Genomic DNA, 21157 nt, shown 5'->3' with positions numbered 1-21157 from the left:
CAATTCGTCATCAGCAACTCAAACAATGGGGGAGAAATATATTTTTCGAAAATTCTTCCATGTTTACCTAAAGTAAGACAAGATGAATTGTTAATGTAAATTTTTTGTTTATGAAAATAGAAATGGACTGAGCTAGCCTGTCAAAAGCGAGTACGAGACCCAGGGTTGATAATATCTGGTGTACAATTATTTTAAGAGATTATCATAGGCTTATAGTAGTCAAGTGTTTAAATATATCAGACAAGTTGTTTTCTGCAATAGTATCCGACGTTTTCTGGCTCTTAAATGCAAAATCGCATCAGAGATAGGGATTGATTCGATTAAACGAGTTTTTTTTTTATTTATGAGCAAAAAACCCACATAAATTGACTCAATTTGTTATATGAAATAACTCAACACATCCCAAAATGTTCTGAATTTTTGTTGTGATACCAAACTTAAAAACATTTCTTTAGTTCAAATGATATTGATATTTTCACACCGTAGTACAGTTTTAAGTTCTTCGAAGTATTTTTGGTTCATTGTTCTCTCGTAGATGTCGACAGCCTTATTATAATGAGCACTCTTCTTGCCCAATTTCACATCAGTCCGGGGTAGAGTTGCAATCACACGGCTTCCTAATGTTGCACCGGTTGCACCTAGAACACAATTTATGCTACCCTGGTTGAGGTGTCAGACGTAGAAGTGAGCTCTGATCAGACCGTTCCATACCAAAGTAATCACTGATCAGACTGAAACCCCGTATGCGCTGGAACTCCGCAAAAAGCTATCTGATCAGACCTTCCCAGACGGATTTGTCCACTGATCAGACCGGAATCAGACCATTGTCCAGACAATGTTTGCGTCAGACGTGAGTCTAATCAGAGGTCATTTCTGTCTGGCATCTCGACATGGGTAATTATAATAAACACAAAACAGTGCTTCCGCAGAATGTCTCTACGATATTTAATATATGATATTTACATATGGTGATCGCGGCACATTCAATGCGGCATGTCCATTTTTTTGGATACTATGGTAACTCTCTTCTTATTGTTTGCTTCTTCCTTTTTTATCTTTTTAGAAGCAGCTATGTAGGTGCTAGTGCCAAGTACTATATTGTATGAAGACAGAGTTATCGTTGCAATATCCTTTCTAATAAAGGCTTTTAATTGCAAATTTTTGCTAAGTGCTATTCGAAGCGCGGGTTCGGTAAAAACGCTCTTTTTCTGCTACAAGTTTTTCAATTCAAGTAATATGGAAAGCAACTGAACTGTACTGAGCACAATCGTCTGTCTGAATTTCAAGATAATAAAATGCGTGCTGTATGAATTTATAAAAGTCTTTTTCAACCAATCAAAATTTAGCATCGTCATATTACGGCTCTTTAGAAAAAGCGGAGGCGATGTGTTTCGAACCTTTAATCTTATGATTATAAACAGGGTTGCCTAGTGTGCTGTGCCAAGTGGGTCTTGATTAGTGGTATTGTCAAAGTCAAGGGATTTACTGTGCTAATTAAGTATAAATGGAAAGCAACATCAATAGTGGTTTGTTCTAAGTTTTTATTGAGTATTCCAGATCAAAATGCTGAAAGTTTACTGTCTGTTTGCTCTTCTGTGGCCTCTTGTTTTGTCGTCTGATGTATGCGAAGAAATTGAGCTGGGGAACGCGACCGCTGTATGTTGTGAAAAGAATACTACATTCCGCGTTGGCCAAGTGGATGTGAGTTTCGTGCCATATCGGAGCCATATGTGTCCAGTTGGTGATGGTGGGATTGAAGATTTGTGTCCTCGATTCTTGCCAAGTGTTTCAATGATGTTCGTGTTGGTCGTGGCAGGCGTAGTAAGCATGCAGTAGAAAAATAGAGACGTGCAGTGTTGTATAAAAATAGATTAAAAATGTCGGATGACGTAGTGATGAGGCTCGATTCGTAAATTAAGGGCCTCCTGACCGCCCACAACTCTCCTTAAATGAGGCATAAGGCTGCTTCGTCTAGGAATGAGGGCTGTTTTTCTGAGTACGTCCAGGTTCGTGGGCTCGCCCTGCCACACGTAGGTAATTTGCACGTAAGTGCGGTAAATGGGCGTCTGTGGTATGCCCATTTTTATAAGCAGGGCGAGCCTCCCGTCGAAGGAGAAGAGTTGTGGGGGGTCAGGCTGATAGTTCATTTTCTCTGCTACTGTTTTCTTCGCTGTTAACAATGAAAGTGGGACTGAATAGATAAAGTGATGAATAGTTTCTTTTTTTTTCTGAGTAAGGTTAGAGTGGGAGGCCGTTCATTAGATTTTGTATCAGTATGACAGTTGTTTGATAATCTCTTCGGCTTTATTTGCATTTTTCCCAGGAAGATTAATGTAGTAGTGATCTGTCAAGTGTGGCAGTTCCATTTGCTCCACGTTGTGAGGGGAGTAAAGTAATGAAGTAAATCCCTCGGCATGGCAGTAAATGACAGTCACTAATGGAGTTTTCGGAAGTAATTCCCTCGGTATGGCAGTAATTGACAGTCACTAATGGAAGTTTTGGAGGAAAGTAAATTGAGAACAGTGTGATTGACTGCTCTATTGATCAAGTTATTCAGAATACGTTTACTGCGGAGAGGTCAAACTTTAATAGCGGCGTTACTCATCGACTATTGGATCTTTTATCGAAGCTTTGCAAAAACGATTGTAATAACGAAGAAACGGAATATTCTATTTTATCAAAGTATGGACACTAAAAGGTTCGTTAATTACTTATAACAATTTAGGATTTCATAGGCTAGCATTAATATTTTTTTTAAACAGAATTATCGTGTTTAGAACGACACGAGGCAGACAAGATTTGCTAATCGAAATGAACGAGTTCAAACATCAGTACTACGATCGGAAAAAATTAATAAGTCTCGGATGGAAAGAAGTGGAAACAGTCGATGGGCGGGGTATAAATAGTTGGAACTCCTTAAAGAATAAATTAACTAGAGAAGGTAAAGGGGGACTGGTTGGAGAGAATGGTTGGCCAAAGGTACCATTGGCAATAAATAATGAAGAAATTGTGGGATTGCAAGAAAGTTTAGTGGAAGGGTTCCGGGGCTGTAGAAATCAGGGCGATGTGTATAATTATGTTAGTAAATTAAAATTGGAGAGTGGTGATAGCAGGTTGTATCAAGAAGTTGGGTCGTACGCTGGTTTGTGTAATTCAATAGGTTGGACGTTTTGTGTGGATGGTTTGATGAGTGGTGTTTTGCCTGATGGTTTTACTGGTGTAAGGAGAGATGCCATGGTACAATGGAATGAGTGGTGGACGGCGGCACATGTTGAAATTGGGGGTAATGATAGTGTTTCGAAAACGCCGTGTGGTAGGAAATTGTTTCTGATTTGTGGAAGTTATCAGACATCAAGGGATTTTAATAATGTTATGGGTACTCCGCAATATTTTATGGATTTAATTAAGAGGGGTCCTTCTGCAAGTGGTTTGGGAAAGGATGTTTGGTTTTTCATTCCGACGAAAGATAATGTGTTGTGCCAGCCTTCGTTGTGTGCGCATGCTGTTTTAACTTTTACAAGAGGTTTGTCGTTGTAGACTGGCTGGGAGGCGCGTGATCAATCGAATCAAGTTGTTGTTGATCGGACTTTGGGATCGTTTGCTTATGGTGTACGTAAAGGTGTGGTAAAAAGAATTGTAATATCAAATAAAAATAAAAAGGCAGTGTTAGACTGGGCGAAAGAAAGAGAAGTATCAACTGGTGGTGCTAGTGATGTGACTGAGCATGTGCAAAGTTTTGCTAATAGTGGTCTAATTTTAAAAACAAATAACAAACGAGGTAATCGAAGAAAATGGGGTGAGAAACGGGAAACGAAAACGCAATCGAACGATAACGAGAATTTTGTGTATTCGTTTCTTCCTCCAAAGGATCCTTCAATGGAATAAGTGAGTTGTTCAACTTTAATTTACATTTTTTTTGGGTTGGAACTATACTGCCAGGGTTTTTTTTTTCAAATTTTTTGAGGTTTTATTATTTCAAGCCCGTGCCCTTTCAACGTGTTTTGAAAGGATCTTTTTTCGTTGATACTGAGCAATCGGTAAGGGTCCTGTCTGTGTTAGTTTGGTTTTGTTTTGGAAAAAAAATGATGTTTCGTGAGTTTTTTGGGTCGTTATTTTGCACAGTCGTATGTAGTGTAAGCAATTAATATTTTGACTTTCAATCGCGTGCCCTTCGAAGTGATAACAAGGTGGGATGTTAATTTTTGTTGATAATGGTTGGGAATAGATTGGTTAATAATAGTTTGCTATGTTAGGGGTGCTTGCTCATTGTGCTCACGAGTTGTGACTCACGAGTAAAAAAAATTTTTTTTGGACAGAAGTAAAAAATTAAATTGGTAAGAAATTCAAAATAAGAAGAGGAGGCGTTACATTTGAATAATTTGCGGTGTTTATAAAATAAGTACTACCTTAAATTAATTGCGACTCATGAAAAAAGATTTTAAAAAAGTATTTCGGATAAAAATTAGAGAAAATTATGCAAGTCTAAGTGAATACACGGATGCCAACAGGGTCGAACTCAAAGGGGTCGTCATTGTCCATTTGAATAAAATCCCAGAATTGGTGGGCTAGTTGGGTACCTTGGGATGAAGTAATGAAATGGTAAACGTAGGTGTAATATTCCCAGGTTGTGTAGAAAAAACATTTTTTCGTGAGAAGGCCTGTATGGGAGTGTGCCCAGATCACGATGGTTCCATTTTGTAATATTGCGTATTCGTTGAAAAAACATTCCCTATATTGGATTCCGACTTTTACGCAAACGTTGATGTTGTGGCTGGTGTGTAATTTTGGGGCGATGTCTTCTGGGCCGACGTAATTTCGGATTTGGTCCCAAATGCTTGTCATGGTTTTTAAGAAAATTCAAAATTGTTGAGGTGCTAGGTTTTGAGATTTGTAAATATCAGGGAAAGAATAAGTAAATATGGTTTTTTTTTAAAAAAAATTACAGGTCAAATTCGCCTTCTAAAATTTCTTCTTCGGTGTTCTGTAAGAAATTCAAAAAGGAAAGAAAATTTGGATGATCTGGTTCCAAAGTGATTTTTTTGTCTTGATTATTGTCCAAGAAGTTAATCCAGAAGCATAAGGTATTGCATGGGAATATGAAGTATTCAGAAAAGACTGCAAGTTTTATATCAAAATCAGTGAGAAAGTATGCATAAAGTGGAAATTGGGTTGGAATTGGAGAGATGTAAGGAATGGTGTCTTCTGATTGGTCAATTGTGGTGAAAGTTGGGGTTGGTGGATAAGACATAAGATAAGATTTTTAATGGAATATAAATGCAAATGTTTGAGGAAATTTACATGGAGTCATCTGAGAATGGAATGGGTGATGGGGGAGAAATTGGAATATAATTTAATTCAGTTGAATTGTGGTCTGATGTAGGGTCAGGGCTTTCGGGACTTTCAGAAATGGTTGGTTGCGATGGTTCTACTGCAACTGGTTCTCCTTCTGAGTTAAGGTAGAAATTCACATTAATATAATTATTTCCCGATTGTATACATTGTAGAATTGTTTGCCATACGGCTGATGTCTCATTCACTGTAAGGGGGATAAAAGAAATTGAGTAAATATTGTTGACAATATTGTCTTGTTGCATGTTAATACTGATTAGTGCTTCACGATCTGTAAAAAAGGCAATGCTGTATTCAGTAATATAAGCTGGCTGGCCGTTGAATGTAGTGTTGATGCGCGGCTCAACTTTAATTCTGAAGTGATATACTGGATTCATTATAAAATGTTTGAAATAATGCAAAAGGTAAAATTTTAGTTGTAGGAAAATTGTTTAAGTTGTTTAAGTTTCTATCCGCGAAGAAATTGTTATAGGTTGAGAGAATGAACAGTTAGCAATAAAGAGTGTTGCTGGTAGTTAGCAGGCAGAAAGTAGTTTGAATGATTGATAGTGTTGCGGGGGAAGTGGGGGAAATTTGACATTTGGATTAATTGGGATTGTGGGGAATTATCCCTGGTTGGGTTGATTAGTGTTCCATTATAGGCTGTCATTGTGATTGATGGACAGTTCGCCTTCCGGGTTAATGGATTTCCTTCTTTTTCTCGGTTTGACAGATAATTGATAAGTTTCCTTCGGGAGTTGCATCTTATTACTCCGTTGTTTAGTGCGTCAGTATAAATTCTTTATAAAAATAAATTTGTCGGTGGATAAAAAGGTAGGGAGCAAATTCCCGCCTTTAACAATGGAGGTTTAAGGGGAATTGCTCTGTAATTTTTCTTTGTTGATTTTTCTCAAAGAATAATTGCAAGTAATGAAAACTTTGGTTAAATACTCGAGTAATATCAAAATTTTGAATTAAGTTTTCGCAAATATAATGGTGGGTACTTTGCCGATGGAGGATAGGTCCCTCTGGTTTATTTAGGGCTATTATAAATGTTGTTCATTAATAATTATTTATTTTTTTTTTAAAAAAAATTTATTTTTAAATTTTGTTTTCCTTGCTCAGTGCTAACACAAAATTTCTAATTTGCGGCAGAGTAGAATTGAATGTAATTGATAACTTTTAACAAGTGACTTAGTTCAGTGGTTAGTATCTCTGGCCGTTGAGCTGGGGTTCCGGGTTCGAATCCCGGCGGGTTCCCGGTGCTTCCATAATGTGGGAAAATCTGGGAAAGGGCAAAGGGGTGTAAGGGTAAGCTAGGGTAAGGGTAAGGGGGTAGAGAAAAGGGGAAGGGTAAAAAAAATTTAACTTTTTTTTTCCTTTTTTTTTGATTTATAAGCTGTTTTTACGGACCACGCGGCCGTCCCACTTAGCGCAGTTGGTAGCGCGCTGCACTCTCATGCTGAAGTTGAGGGTTCGAGTCCCAGTCAGGTTTTTTTTTTTTTTAAACGTTCCCTGTATTGATCGTTCTGAGAGGGTAAGCTCCGTAATGGGATATCGGTGGGTGTTCCGGTATATGTGTATAGATGGGCTGACTCGGTGCGGCAGGCCTGTTGACATGATCAATTTTGATAGTTGGTTCTTCGTTACGTTTTAGTCTCCTGATGTAGTCTCTTAGGAATGTGTAAGGTGTGCGAGGTTTATTTATGTTTTCTTCGTTTTGGTTTTCGAACTCAGTTTTAATTTCGAGTGGTAGTACTAATGAGCATTTGTGCAGGGGATGTTCTGGATGTTCTTGTAGGTATTCATAGTCATTTAATGCGACAACTTGTACTGGTTTTGTTTTTATTCGCCGTCCTTCGTGTGTTATTCGGAAAGGGAAACGTCGGTGAAGTTTTGCCCATTTGTGTAAAAGATGCGAATAAGTTAGATGTAGTAATACGCTAATCAAGAAGGATAAAAATCCGAAAAGAAGAGACATTATCCATGGTATGTACTGTTCGAATCGGTGTTCGAGTTCGGGCTTGAATGCTCTTATTCTTTCTAAAATTGGTTCGGCCATTTGTTCTATTGATTTGCTGTTTGTTCGTCGTGTTTCCATTTGTTTAAACTCTGGTTGAATTTGCTGAAGAATTTGAATTTGTGCCTCAGATCTTGATGAGAAGTTTGGTAGTTCATCCAATGGGGGCAGTAGTTTGAAGAGTGTACTTATTGGATCTGGTAATTGAAAATCTAACCGTATTGCCGGTACTGTGTCACAAGCAGTGAGGTCTGAGCGAAGATGAACATTTGGTCTTCTAAGCTGTTTTCCACATCCCAGTGTGATGATACACACTCTGCACCCAGGATGCTCAATTCTTGCAAATGGATTGCTGCCATTACCAGCGCTTTCGATGAGTGTATAATCGTCTTTGGACGATGTTATTAACCAACGACCGAAGCCGAGATTGCGTGCTTTATCAGTCAACGGCAATTCTACTACATCCAGTTGACAGCGTTGCAATGCAAGTAGCTCGTCATCGTGGTAAAGTAAAGTAGCCATACAGGACTGATAAGTCTGTTCTGTTGGAATGGCTTTGGTGCATATTGCGTATTTTTGGGATCCGATACAATTTGCGAGCTCGTCTTCATCGATAAACGCTAGTTCTTCTCCGTCGTCTGAGACGGCCATGTATTTGGCTTCAAGTCGCCAAACTAACTTTTTACCCGTATCCCCGTCCGGCATTGGGATCGGAATGGCATGCAATACGTTCATAACTGTACTTTTTGAAGCCATTGGAATTGCAAGTGTAAGTATAAGACCTGCGTCAATTGCCTCGACTTGTGTCACTAATTTCGTTTCATAGTACGAGAGAATCTCTTGGATTGGTACGGCTAGAGATAATCGATCCTGTTGTTCATTTTGTTGCAAATGAACAATCGTAAGAATTTCATGCAACTGCTCCCTTGGGACTAATGACATTGGTAATAGCTGATTCATGAGAGGCGTCAAGGCATTCAGTATGTTGATTCGAAATGTATAAAGGGCCGATCGGTATGTTTTGATGTTAGCAAGTATTGCTTGAAAAATATTGCTAAGTACAAGACTATGTTGATTGATTTGTTCTCTTACGTATAAGTATTGGATGCAGTTTCTCATGTGGTGCACGTTTTGTCGTAACGCCTTGAATTGTCCTTCAGCAAGTTCCCAGTTCCTGTTTTGTGTCTCTATAATTTCGTTCTGGGCTTCTTTGATGGCTTTCAGTTCACCTGATACAACATAGAATTTTTCATTGTTTTCGATTGTTATTTGTTCAACATGATCGGTTAGGTATTGAAGATAAGCCATTGCTTGTCTGATGTTTTTCTGGTTTCTAGCCACTCTTTTGTCGCATCCTCCAAACACTGATTTGATGAAGCATAGTAATTTGTCGCCTGTTCCTATTCTTTGGAGGTTGTCTTTGCAGTGTTGTAGAAGTTTGACTGTTTGCTCTTAGTAGTGTGTTCATTTCCAATTTGAGGTTTACAATGTCGTGTTGGGCCTGTTGGTTTTCTATCATTGTTTGTTGCGCTATCCAGTGGAGGCCTGCTGTCGAGTCAGTCATATTTGTGAAGTTCAATGGGCGTCCATAATTTTCTGAATTTCACATTTTGTCTATCTCTTTTGTCAGGTTGATCAGTTTGTCTTCCACTGTTTTGTTATATATTGGGTAGGGGACCAGGATTTCAGTTTTGACAAATTTTTCTGTCAATAGAATTTTCTGATGAAGGTTGAATAATACTCCATCTTTTGTTGCCACCGATGGTTGGTTCGTTTTTATCAGGGGTAAAAGCTGTAGTAAAAATAATACGGTATTGAGCATTTTGGCTAAATAGGCTTGTTTGTGAAATTCAATTAGAGTCTTCGTGCGACTGATTTTCAGGTACAGAGTTGTGGAAAATGATTTGAGCTGTAGCTTTTTTCCTTTTAAATAAGGATTTTTTTTGGAGTGTTTTCATTGGTTGGTGACGTATCTAATGTGTATGTATAATAGAGAATTGGTGCTCAATTCCTATTGGCTGTCATCTTCGAAGCCAAAAGTTTGGTGAAGGTTTCCGTTGATCTCCCGACGGTGAAGTGTTAGCGGAACAATTCTTCGTCTGTTTTGAAGCGTTGGGCCAAGGTCCGCTAGTTCTCTGTTGGATACTCTTTGAGGAAGTGGTGAAGATGTGCTTGGGTTATCGTGTTGAGAAATAGCACTATTGCTCTCGTTATTTTCAATTTGTGAAATGTTGCCTCCTATAAGGGAGTGCTCATTGTTCTCGTCGGATATCGGTTGTTGGACATCATCGCTTGAGGTTGTATTGTTGTAAATATCGTTGATCGAGTTGGTCCGGTATAAGGTTTCGCCTGTAGTGTCTAATATTGGGGGCGTGTAGACGGGGCTATTAACGTCACCAAATAGATCGCCAAGATGAATCGAACGTGAAGTCATTGAGACTCTGGTTTCGCGATTGTGCGCTTGTCGCTTGTGAGTCTGCAATGCTCTCATCGTGATCAGTTTCTGTTGTATCAATTGTCAGGTTTGGGTCTGGGATGTGGTCAAGTGGGAAGTAAGTTATGACTTTTACCTGTTCTTCCTTTGCTTTTTCTGATGGTTGCAAGAGGTTATATAGCGAGTTTTCTCGGGCCAATGCCAGATGATCATTTCTGCGAAGGTTGTATCGTCGATTTGAGCCAAAACGACTGTCGGACGGTAAGAAGTTTGAGTTGTTTGAGAAGACGTAGTCTCCTGTATCAATTGATTCTGGTGTTTCTTGCGTGATTGCGCTTGGAACTGAGCCTTCCACGAAGAATGCATCTTGGTCAAACGTCGGTTCCTGTGTCATATCATGAAATTGTATTGGCGGGTCTTCAGAAGAAAAATTAGCTGTTTGGATGTTTGAGTTGAAAGAAACTGACTGGGCATCTGGTGTTGTTATGGGTAGCTGCATGTTGTCTTCGTTAATGTGGTGCCTGACTTGGTTGTCGAACAGCTGTGGTTCTCTCTCTTGTTCTGGTATGGTGGGATCTGCTTCAAAGTTTTCGGGGTCTACATATTCGAGGTCTTCTACTTGATATTGAGGTTTCACAGGTCGAAGTCTCATTCGATGGATACATTGCGTGTAATTTGTGTTGGTTTTGCGTACAATGTAGTTTGCATTCGTGAGCACTTTTTCTACTCTGTATAATGGTATCCACCTGCTTTGCTGTTTATTCATCACTGCTACCTGTGTTGTGCTTTTTGGGTCAAGGATCAGGCAGTATGATTTGGGTTTTAGTGGTGTGGCGTTGGCTTTTCAGTCAAAGTACTTTTTATATTTCAGATAAGACGAGATAAGGTTGTCTTTTACGCTGGAGAAAAGCTCCGTAGTTTTGTCTTGTAGCTCTTTAATGCAGTCGTATTTTGGGTGAGACTCCCATAATTTTGTATTCTGAAATCTGAGGTCCAAAGGATTTATCGGTGTTCTGCCGTGAAAGACGTCAGATGGCGTGCACCCAAGAGCTGGTGCAAATGTTGTGTTGTGTATGAATACTGCAATGTCAACGTATCTATGCCAGTCCGAGGAAGTTTGGTTTTCGTTAATTCTCAAGATTTGTTTGAGCGGTGCGTGGTTTCTTTCAAGTAAGCCAATGGTTTGCGCATGTTTCAGTGTGCAATGTTTGAGCTCTACCTCCATTAGGTTTGCTAGTTCGCTCATTAGTTCGGATGTAAACGCAGTATCAAGGTCACATATGATTCTTGAGGGAATGTAGGAGTGTCTCAGAAAAATTGAGACAAGGGCTCGTGCTACGATGTCTGCGTCGCCTTTTATAAGAGGTGTGGCGAAAAGGTACTTCGAGAACACGTCAATACCTGAGAGAATGTACGTGTAGGGAGAAGGGTGCATCTTTCCCACCAGATCTATTAGTAAAAGGTCTGCTGGGAAGTTTTGTAGAGACGAAAGTGGTTGTAATGGAGGTTTCAATGCAGATGGTGGTGCTGGTTTTGTTTGCAAGCATGTGAGACAGTTTCTGATATATTCTGTTAGGCGTTCAGTGAAGTTCGGGAAGTAAAATCGTTTTCTGAATTCTGCTATTGTCAGTGAGACTCCTTTGTGCCCACTCCAAACACTGTTATGAATTCTGTAGAGTACTTCCTTCTGTAAGTGCGACGGGACGCAATATTGTTTAATAAATTGGTTTCCAGTGTGGTTATAGATCTTGCGATGAAGGACGCCTTCTGTTATCGATAGTCTTGGGAACTGCTTGAGATACTTCTTTAGGTCGCTGGGTAGATATTGTCCTGTAGTCGGTAAACCTCTCTCAAACCAGAGCAGTACCCGTTTGATATCTTTGTCTTGTTGTTGTTCGGCACGCAGGTCTAAAGGTCCGTGCCCGTGAGTGACGAATTCATCCAATGGGTTTTGTTCATGCATGGCGTTTATTTGTTGCGTTGCAGGTGCAAGAGTTTGCAGTTGAACGTCAGCTCGAACATTCATAGGATCTTCTCCGCTGGTTTGTTTTCTCTCAAGTAAGTATGTTTTCATAATTTTGGGGGTATCGTCATTTTCTGAGCTGTTCAGATAACTGATTGAATTGTCAGGTGTATCTGCTGCTGTGTTGATTTCGATTTCGTGCATCGGTATGCGTGAGTTGATGCGTAGCTCGAGCTTTTCTTTCGGGTTTTTGTGTATTCTCGACAGATAGTCCGCTGCTAAATTGGCTTTTCCGGGTATGTGTCCCAGTATGATGTCGAAGCTGAGCACATGATCGAGAGCATTCCAAAGTGTTGGCGGTATGATTTTTGTTTGAAAGAACCGGTTTACTGATCTGTTGTCTGTCAAAATGAGAATTGGTTTTTTACATCCCCATATAATATTTGCAAAGGTGTCTAGGGCAAAGTGAACTGCGAGGAATTCTTTCGCATATATCGAAAGTTTGAGTTGGTTTGGGTGGAAAATTCTAGATCCAAAACTGACGGGTGCATAAATTTTCAGTTCCTGATTATCTTAATTTGTTGTGTAGTCTTCTATCATTAGTACGTATCCGGCTGCGTAAAAAGATGCATCGGCCATTATTACATATTGCTGGTCAACTTTGGGTAATCTGAGTGAAAGGTCACAGGCTGTTCTTAGACCATTTGTGAGTTTTTCCAGCATAGTTTGGTGATCTTCTTCTATCACAAAATTGGTGTCTTTCTTAAGCAGACGATAGAACGGTAAAAGTTTTTCAGCGAGTTCAGGGATAAAGGCTTTGTAAAATTGAAAAAATCCGATCATTCGTTTGACTTGTTTTGGGTTTCGCGGCATTCTGAATGTTTTCAGAAAAGTTGTTATCTTCTGTGTAATTGGTGTGAGACCCTCAGAGGTTATCGTATTACCAAGGAATTGTATTTCTCTGAGTCCAAATGCGCATTTGTCTGTTGCGAGTTTCATTCCTGATTCTCGGATGCATGTAAAGACTGCTCGAAGTTTTTCCAACATGTCATTTGTGTCATGTGCTCCGATGCCAATGTCGTCGACGTACTGAAAGCATTTTTCCGCTGTTATAACGGGGTCCAGGTTTTGACGCATGAATGAGCTAAAGGCGCTGACACTTCTGCTTAGTCCTTGGGCTAGTCTTTGAAAAGCATATGTTCTCGATGCGAAGTTGAAGGCCAGTAACTGTACTGATTGTTCATCTGCCATTGGTACAGAGAAGTAGCCGTGGCTGCCATCCATCTTGCAAAAGAGTTTCTTGCCGGCTAAGTGGGTGCCTGCATCTGCTAATGTAGCTATCGGGAAGTTGTTATTGTTGTAGTCGTTTCTAATGAGATGGTTTATTTTTCTTAGATCTACTAATATTCTGAGCTTCCCGTTTGGCTTCCGTTTTGCAAATATTGGAGATGAGTAGCGGCTGAAGGGGAGCGTTGTTATGACTCCGTAGTACTGGAGAAGGGCTAGTTCAACAAGAAAATCGTCTTTGAGATGGATTGAAATTCTTTGAGTTTTTGAGTATACAGGTCTGTTTGTGTCTGGTGTCAATTTGACTGAGAATTTGTGAGTGTAGCCAATGTCAAGGCGGTGCCTTTTGAATATGTCATTGAATTCGACTAGAAGCTGTTCTGTTCTTTCTTTATCTTTGTCAGAGAGTACGCTGTCGCTCCATTTGAATGCGTTAAGAAAAGTTTTCCTGTCTTCGTTTCTCGAGAGTGGTTGAATTGCTTCAAGATTTTTAAATTTAACAAGTTCGTCATATATGCGTTTTTCAACTTCACTCATCTTGGATGTGTCGGGATTGGTTTCTGGGGTCAGAAACCAGAATCCGTTTTCGTGTTTTATTGTTATATGATTTATTTCGCCTTTTGCTGTTCTCTCTATAGATTTTTCTATTTGCTTTATTGTTTTCTTTGAGTCGCTTGATGGGAAAAGTTTTGGTTCAAGTGGTATCAGGTAGCGTGCTTGCTCTGGTGTGATGATTTCGAATGTTGCTACTGGAGAGTCTTGTCTAATGTGAAGTGGAACTTCTGTTGTACTGATTGCAAGTAGGGTGGTTGTTTTGTTTTTTGTAAGTTTGTTAAGCGTGCTTGTTAGACCGAGGCCCATTTTTTCAAATTTGACAGTAGGCTCTACGAGTCCAATTTGTTCTTGTGCATCAGTTTCCTCCGATGGGATTAGTTCCAGGGATTTTTGTTCCCCAGGTGAGAGCGTATAGGTTGTTTTGGTTTTGAGCATGATTTTTTTTCGGCTGTTGAGACGTTTTTGTTTGTTGTTACCTTTTATGTGCATTAGATTTAGCTGAAAAGTAAATTCTGGTGTTTGGAGTAGTCTGTTGTGGGCATCAATAATAATCTCATTTTTATCAAAGAAGGGAAAGCCAAGAAGGATAGCGGAAAGTGTTTCAAACACCATGAACTGTTCCTCAAATTGTAAGTGGCCAATTTTGAATGTCAGTTGGACTGTAAATAAAATAGGTGATTGGTGTAGGAAAGCTGTGGAAACGTTTATTTCAGGAGGATTTGTTTTTTCTGGTTTTTGGTAGAGGTTTCTGCTTATTTTATCAAAATGTTTCTTTGACATGGCGCTACTGAATGCTCCAGTGTCTGCTACTGCTTTCATTATTAATGTTTCGAACTGTAGAGGTATTATAAATACATTTTCGCTATAGTTTGTCATGCTATCTGGTATATGTTGTAGAAAAACATGCAAGTTATTTAGTTTTTTGATTGCTGATTGAATGGCATATTTCCATCGCGGTATGCTGGTTGACGTTCTGGACAATCTCGGGCAGTGTGCTCATTGCTAGCACATGTTCTGCAAAATGTCCTCATTGGTGTAGGAGATCTTTCGGTACGTCCATTACTTCGGTCGTTTTGTTGGAAGTTTGACCTTCCTCTCGAATAATTTCCTCGACCTCTCTGAAAGCTTCCACGGTTACGTCCTCTGCTGTTGTAGTTGTTACTGTATCCTCGGCCATTTTGGTTTCCATTGTACTGGTATGTTTGTCTGTTGTAGTTGTAGCCTCTGTAGTTATTTCCTCTTCTGTAGCTAGGGTACTGAGTACTCTCCACGCGTTGATGCGGTGGCTGTGCTACTTGCATTGATGCTATGCCTGCCGCCATTATGCTTTCTATGGCTTGGGCCACAGCAGGGTTTCCCGATGCGTTTAGTGTATTGAATGCCGTGGTGTATTGTGGTTCGGGGTTTATCTGGTCAATTCTGACTCGTCGTTTGATGATAGCGCATAGTTCGTTTACACTGATGTTGTCATTCTCTTTCAGCAACACTTTCTTGTACTTGAAGGGCATGCCTTGAATGAAATGTTCTCTTATTCGTCTTGTTCTTTCGTCAGTGCGGTCTATGTGAGCTGCAGAATCGTCCACAATTGCGAGGTTGGCGAGGCGTTGCAGATCTGTGAGGAAGTCATCTGGTTGTTCTTTCACTGGATCAAACTTTCTCGATTGCAGATCGAGCTCAAAGTTTCTTCTTTGGTCTGCTCCTGCATATCGGTCGCGTAGTTGTTCAAGCGAATCGTCTAGATCGTTTCTTGTGTTCTCGGCGAGTCGAAGGTAATAGTTGAGTGCATTACCGGCTAAGTGTAGGTGAAGATATCTTGCACGTTGGTGGTTCGCTTCAGGAATTCTAGATACAGCAATGCTTGCTCTCAGTAGTCCTTCAAATTCAGGCCAGTTTTCGTTTGGTAATCCTGAGAACCTTTTCAGATGTACGTGAGGCGGACTTGGATCTGCCATTTTCTTTTATTCAGTTTGTTGTTGAAGTGTTTCTGTGGAAAGAGCAATTTGTGCGCTTCTCCAATTTAGCTGTGTCACAGAGTTTGCAGTTTAGGCTATTTGGTTGGTCTTTTTTGTTCTTCGCTGCAAGTTTTTTACTTACTTTTCTGTCGATTGTTTTGTCGTTGAAGAATACGAACGGGTTTCTAGGATGATAGCCTTCCAATAGTGTCATAGAAGGACTGTTGTGGCTTGCGTTGTATTTTTTTCTTTGCTAGCAAAACAAAGAGGTTGATGCTCAAATAATTTTGAATGGGTAAAGTTGGTTTGTGCTTGTGGTTTGGTTAATTTCTCGAGTTCGGTAGTTTTGAAAGAAATTGTAAAGTTCTGAGTTTTTTGTAATACGGATCCGTTTGATGTCGGTTTGATTGTCTTCTTGTGCGATAAAATAAAGGCTGATTCCAGTGTTTGTTTTTCTAATGATTCGAAGATTGTAAGTTGTTCCGTTAATGGCTATTTCCATGAGTTGCAAATTTTTCTTTCTTTTTAACAGAAGTAAGCGTTCAACATCTCTGTCGCCATATGGTAACTCTCTTCTTATTGTTTGCTTCTTCCTTTTTATCTTTTTAGAAGCAGCTATGTAGGTGCTAGTGCCAAGTTCTATATTGTATGAAGACAGAGTTATCGTTGCAATATCCTTTCTAATAAAGGCTTTTAATTGCAAGTTTTTGCTAAGTGCTATTCGAAGCGCGGGTTCGGTAAAAACGCTCTTTTTCTGCTACAAGTTTTTCAATTCAAGTAATATGGAAAGCAACTGAACTGTACTGAGCACAATCGTCTGTCTGAATTTCAAGATAATAAAATGCGTGCTGTATGAATTTATAAAAGTCTTTTTCAACCAATCAAAATTTAGCATCGTCATAGATACCGTGCTCAAAAACCTTTCTTCATATGTGCCCACTTTTATGCGACGTGCAGTGTTTCTAAACTATTGAAATCACCGCGAGGTGCGTAGCCTCAGCTTGACGCAATTAGCTTTGTCTCAAAGTCATCACTCCACAGAACAATTCTGAACTGCGAAAGGCAAATTAGGCTCATGTTATATTTTTTTTGCTTGCTATCTAGTTAGAAGCCACAATTTTCAGTGAAATCCGTAGATTGACGATTATTGGTCACAACAAACATGTATCGGTTATTAGGTGCAACCAATCTTACCTTGAGCAGAATTGATCGCTTTCTCAAAGCCCTGAGCAACTTGCTTCCCAGAAACTTGCATAAGACTCTTATCGGGTGATATGGAGCTGAATCCGGCCGGGTTGATTCCATTGTATATGTCGACTCTGATCACACTTTTGGGATCGAGATATGCAATCTTTTCACGAGACAGATTTGCTTCAATCCAGTCTCGAGTGGGCAGACCACGTAAGCTGAAGTTTCAAACCAATCCTTAAAATTTTAATTGTTTCTATTTACAGCAATAAATTCAACCTTTGTGAGAAAAACAAGTTTTACACCTTATTTCTTTTAAACCAATTTATCATCACAAAATCTTGCAATCAGGAAGCATTGAATAACCCTTTGAAAACCCGAAACATGAAAACTGTTGTATGTATTCGATAATTATATAGTTTTTGTCGTTCCTCCAATAGACTAAAGAGTAAATTTGTTCACTGGTGCTGTTTGAATTATGATTTTTTCACTTAGCTAGTTCAATTTTATGAGATCAACAGTTCCTTTGAAAAGATGAAAATCAAACTAAGTTTCATGGTTTGAATTTGAGTCTCAGGTCGTCATCGGCCGTCGTTGAAAATTTCATAAGCAGATTTGTAAGAAGAAATTAAGATTTGGTTGGCTGTCTTTTATTCTACTCAATCAAAGTTGTGTAAATGTCTAGGAATGTATCTATTTGGATTTAGGCGTATAGAATTAGCTGATTGTTCTGAAACTTGCAAGGAAGGATATGAATTGCAGCTAATAAATCTTTTTTAATACTCTTATATGTTTGAAGAAGTGACTACCTTTTATTTTTCAATGGAGCGTCACCTCCATACAGAGGCAGAAAATGGGATCCAGAGTTTACACAGAAGTCCGGAGATACTAAATCCACAACAGACCATCCCAGCACATTTTGGGGTGTCAGTGCAACTTCATCCGTGCTGCTTTTCACAAATAGGCGGCCTGAAAAATAAAAGGACCTACCAACTCAAGATTTGATTTCTATCCTGCGTGTTTGAAAAAATAGACTGAGAAAAATTTATTAAAAAACTACATTTTTAGAATGCACTGTGGTACCAGAAAACTATGTACACTTCATTTTGTAAAAAAACATCAAGTTTGCTCTCAGATGTTGGTAAAAATTATAATAGTCCTGCTGGTCTTTTTCAATGCAATTTGGTATAGCAAACTTTTCCTCTGATCAAATTTTTTGTCTGACCATTTGACTTTTTGTCCTCGAAAACAGGATAAAGAGGTAAAGCCCGGGGGACTAATTTCTCTTAGAGCCTTACGGCTCACTAGTCTAAGTGTGCGATTCAATTAAACTGTTCAAGAAACATAAATTTACGATGCAAAAGGGTGGTTGTTTAACTCCTTCCCACTAAACCCCCTCAAGCCTCCCCTACCCACCCTACCAACTTGCCCCACCCTCCTCCTTCTACCTCTCCAACACCCACTTCCCCCGCCTTTTCACCCCACCCCAATGTTTCACTTACTCCACCTTACCACATCATTTCACCCTTATTCCCCATGCTCGTCCCCACGCTATACGCTGGCTCACCTGAATTTGTGTGTTTTATTTAAGAAATAAAATCCATTTGGTCTGAAAAAAATTGCGCACTTTTTTTATGGCTGGAATTGCAGACTCGAGTTTCATCAGTAAAATCTAATTTTGGAAAAAAAGCATCTTGAGCATATAAATCAACCATTTTGATCCACAAAATTGCTTTTATTCTTCAGACTGACTCTTTGCAACATATTTTAACAAGGAGGCTCGTTAATGTTCGTTTGCACATGATGTTCGGACTCACGCTCATCTACATTTTTGGCTTAGCTGTCTTTTGACTTACATTTTTGCAAAGAGATAATCAAAAAAAGATGTTTGAATTTAAAAAAATCGCTACACAACCAAACTAATACTTGAATTAGATAATTCCATGCCTCAATACTACGAGATCTGCGATTGACAAGATTACGAGAAAAAAAACAACAAAAAAGCAAAAACAAAAACTTCACGGCAAAAACTCAACATCTTAATTTAAAAGCACTTAAAAACAATATAGAATTACAATCAGACAAAACCCTACCTACACAAATTTACTTTTTAAATAAGTACACATCAGATGAGATTTTTCCTTAAAGAGACTAGGTAACAAGACAAAAGGAAAAAAATGAGGCGAAATTCAAAAACAAATTTAATAGTCTTAAAAAAAATTAGCTTTCAACGAATTAATTCTTGATAAGTTTGAAAAAAAAATTATAATGAAAACAGTACGACATGTCTCTGGTTAGACTAAGCTATAGGAACGGAATAAAGATGCAGAAAAACTCAAACAATTACAAACAATGAATTACAAACATTGCGAATTAGCTATTATCTGAATATTATGTATTTTTTCAATTTCTGTTTATACTAATTCAAATATAATGTAATTTTTTTTCAATTTCTGTTTATGCTAAAAATATATTGAATGAATAAATCAGTTCAATTGGCCCACAATTGAAAATCATTGGGATCTGTTAGTACGCTGTTGTGCTAAAGGAAGAGAAAAAGACAAAAAAAACCAATCACATAACTCATTTTGTCCACCAACAAAACATGAAAACGCATTTTGTCCACCGAACAAAACATCAATAACGAACGTCATATTATCAGTAAACATGTTATTTATAAAAAATACATTGAATTGTACGGGACCTTTCAAAGATAAAAATAAGTTACAATTTGACAAAAAGGACAACAAAATATGAAAAAATTGAAAAATCCTTTACAATCTTAAAATTGTATGATATCATTAACTTTAAGACTATTCGCAATAAACTGTCTGCTTCGGGTAAAATCAATGATTCATTCCTCAATTACAAGCTTATGGGACCGGTCAGCTGTTTACAGCTACCTAAAGAATACAAAAAATGCAGAAACAGCAAATTCAAAAAAAAAAATTGAGCGAGAAGTGTCGAAGCCTTTGAAAAATGAACTTTTCAGTAAGAAAAGTCATTAAATTCAATAGCTTTCAATGCAATCAAATAAACAAGATAAGTTCTTCCTGCATGAGATGGCAATCGTATTCTTCAGTCATTGGTTATCAATAACTCATCACAATAAGTCGTATTGCCATGAAAAATACACTAAGACCACGAATTTTTTGAGAAAACCCATGGTATCAGCGTCATAAAATTCAATAGCTTTCAAAGGAAGCCATTAAATGCGCTGAATTATGCCTAGATTACAACATGTCATTGACTATGAAAACAACAATAAATACAGGCAAAATCCAAAAACTCAGTGGAAAAGTGCGAGAAGTGTCGAAGTCATTTAAACCATAAGCTTTTGTCTGAAAACTTTTTTGCTACGATCTTTTGAAGGTCTGCTAATATTAGGATATAGTAATAAGATTTCAAAAGGAACCAGAACTACGAAAAAAATATCCCAAAGTAAGAAAAAATGTCGAAAAATCGTGCATCAAATTCATAACACCAATAGTTAGAAGCTAAAACCGCTAACTAGATGAATTCTGGTTGAAAAAAAGTCCGGAATTTACTGAGACTGGCTTATAGTTCACGAAAATAAGTGTAAGATTCATTAATTTTCAAACAAATAATTGCAAATTTATTTTTAAAGTCTGAACAGCCAGTAAATTCAATAGCTTTCAACAGAAGTTAACGAACACAATCAATTGGAGCGTATGCCTCAATTGGACGACAAGGATATGTGTTATGCATAAGTATTAAATAAGACATCACAATAAGTCTTATGACTATGGAAACACTAACAAATACAATCAAAAATTAAAAATTCAGTTGAAAAGTGCGAGAAGAAAGTGTCGAAGCCATTTAAACCATAAGCATTTCTCTGAGAACTTTACCCGTGATCCACTGAAATTCCTCTCCAGGCCAATGGGAGATATCAATGTCAGGATAACGTGATATTTTTTCAAAATGAACCAATAACAAAAAAATATCAAAAACTTTTTTAAAATTTTTTTTAGAAATCTTGTGGCATTGAAGCCATATAACAAATGGTCAGAAGACAAAACCGCTAACCAGAGTAATTTTGGTTGCAGTAGAAAGGAGAGAGGTCCTGTCATTACTGAGACTGACTTACAATTCTCGAGAATAAGTTTATTATCGGTTAATGTTAAAAATTAGCTGTCCACTGAAAGCTCTAGATAGTATCACTTAATGTTCATTACAAAACCTACTGCACTGCTGGTCAACGAGACTATGCCATAGGACTCCAAAAATTTAATAAAATTTCAAAAAGAAAATCAAAATTACATTTAAAACTACAAAAGCTCAGAGTCCAAGCAGAAAAAAACACGAGCGATTCCCTGAAAACGAATTTTTTTGTTCATTCGGCCTCATTTGACAGTAAATCAGGTTTCCTATTAACGGAACCTAGATATGAAAAATGACTAGTCTCT

At 38.3% G+C, this 21157-nt stretch overlaps 1 protein-coding gene across 1 annotated transcript in view; it reads right to left on the bottom strand.

The window, feature by feature from the left end:
* Positions 1-356: 356 nt before the first annotated feature.
* The window catches only part of LOC142348495 (uncharacterized), a 75542-nt gene continuing 54741 nt past the window's right edge, over positions 357-21157 (bottom strand). Inside the window, exons 10-12 of the mRNA XM_075399871.1 lie at positions 17537-17696; positions 16734-16945; positions 357-638 (exon numbers count right to left, since the gene is read on the bottom strand). Of these exons, the coding sequence (XP_075255986.1) occupies positions 457-638; positions 16734-16945; positions 17537-17696 (554 nt within the window). The 3' untranslated portion in view covers positions 357-456. The remainder of the gene's footprint in view (positions 639-16733; positions 16946-17536; positions 17697-21157) is intronic.

Source organism: Convolutriloba macropyga, chromosome 10 (assembly GCF_964194025.1).
Source record: "Convolutriloba macropyga chromosome 10, txConMacr16.3, whole genome shotgun sequence".
NCBI classification, from domain to species: Eukaryota; Metazoa; Xenacoelomorpha; order Acoela; family Convolutidae; genus Convolutriloba; species Convolutriloba macropyga.
The sequence above is the reverse complement of the archived record's forward strand: the minus strand, read 5'-3'. Positions and strand labels throughout refer to the sequence as shown.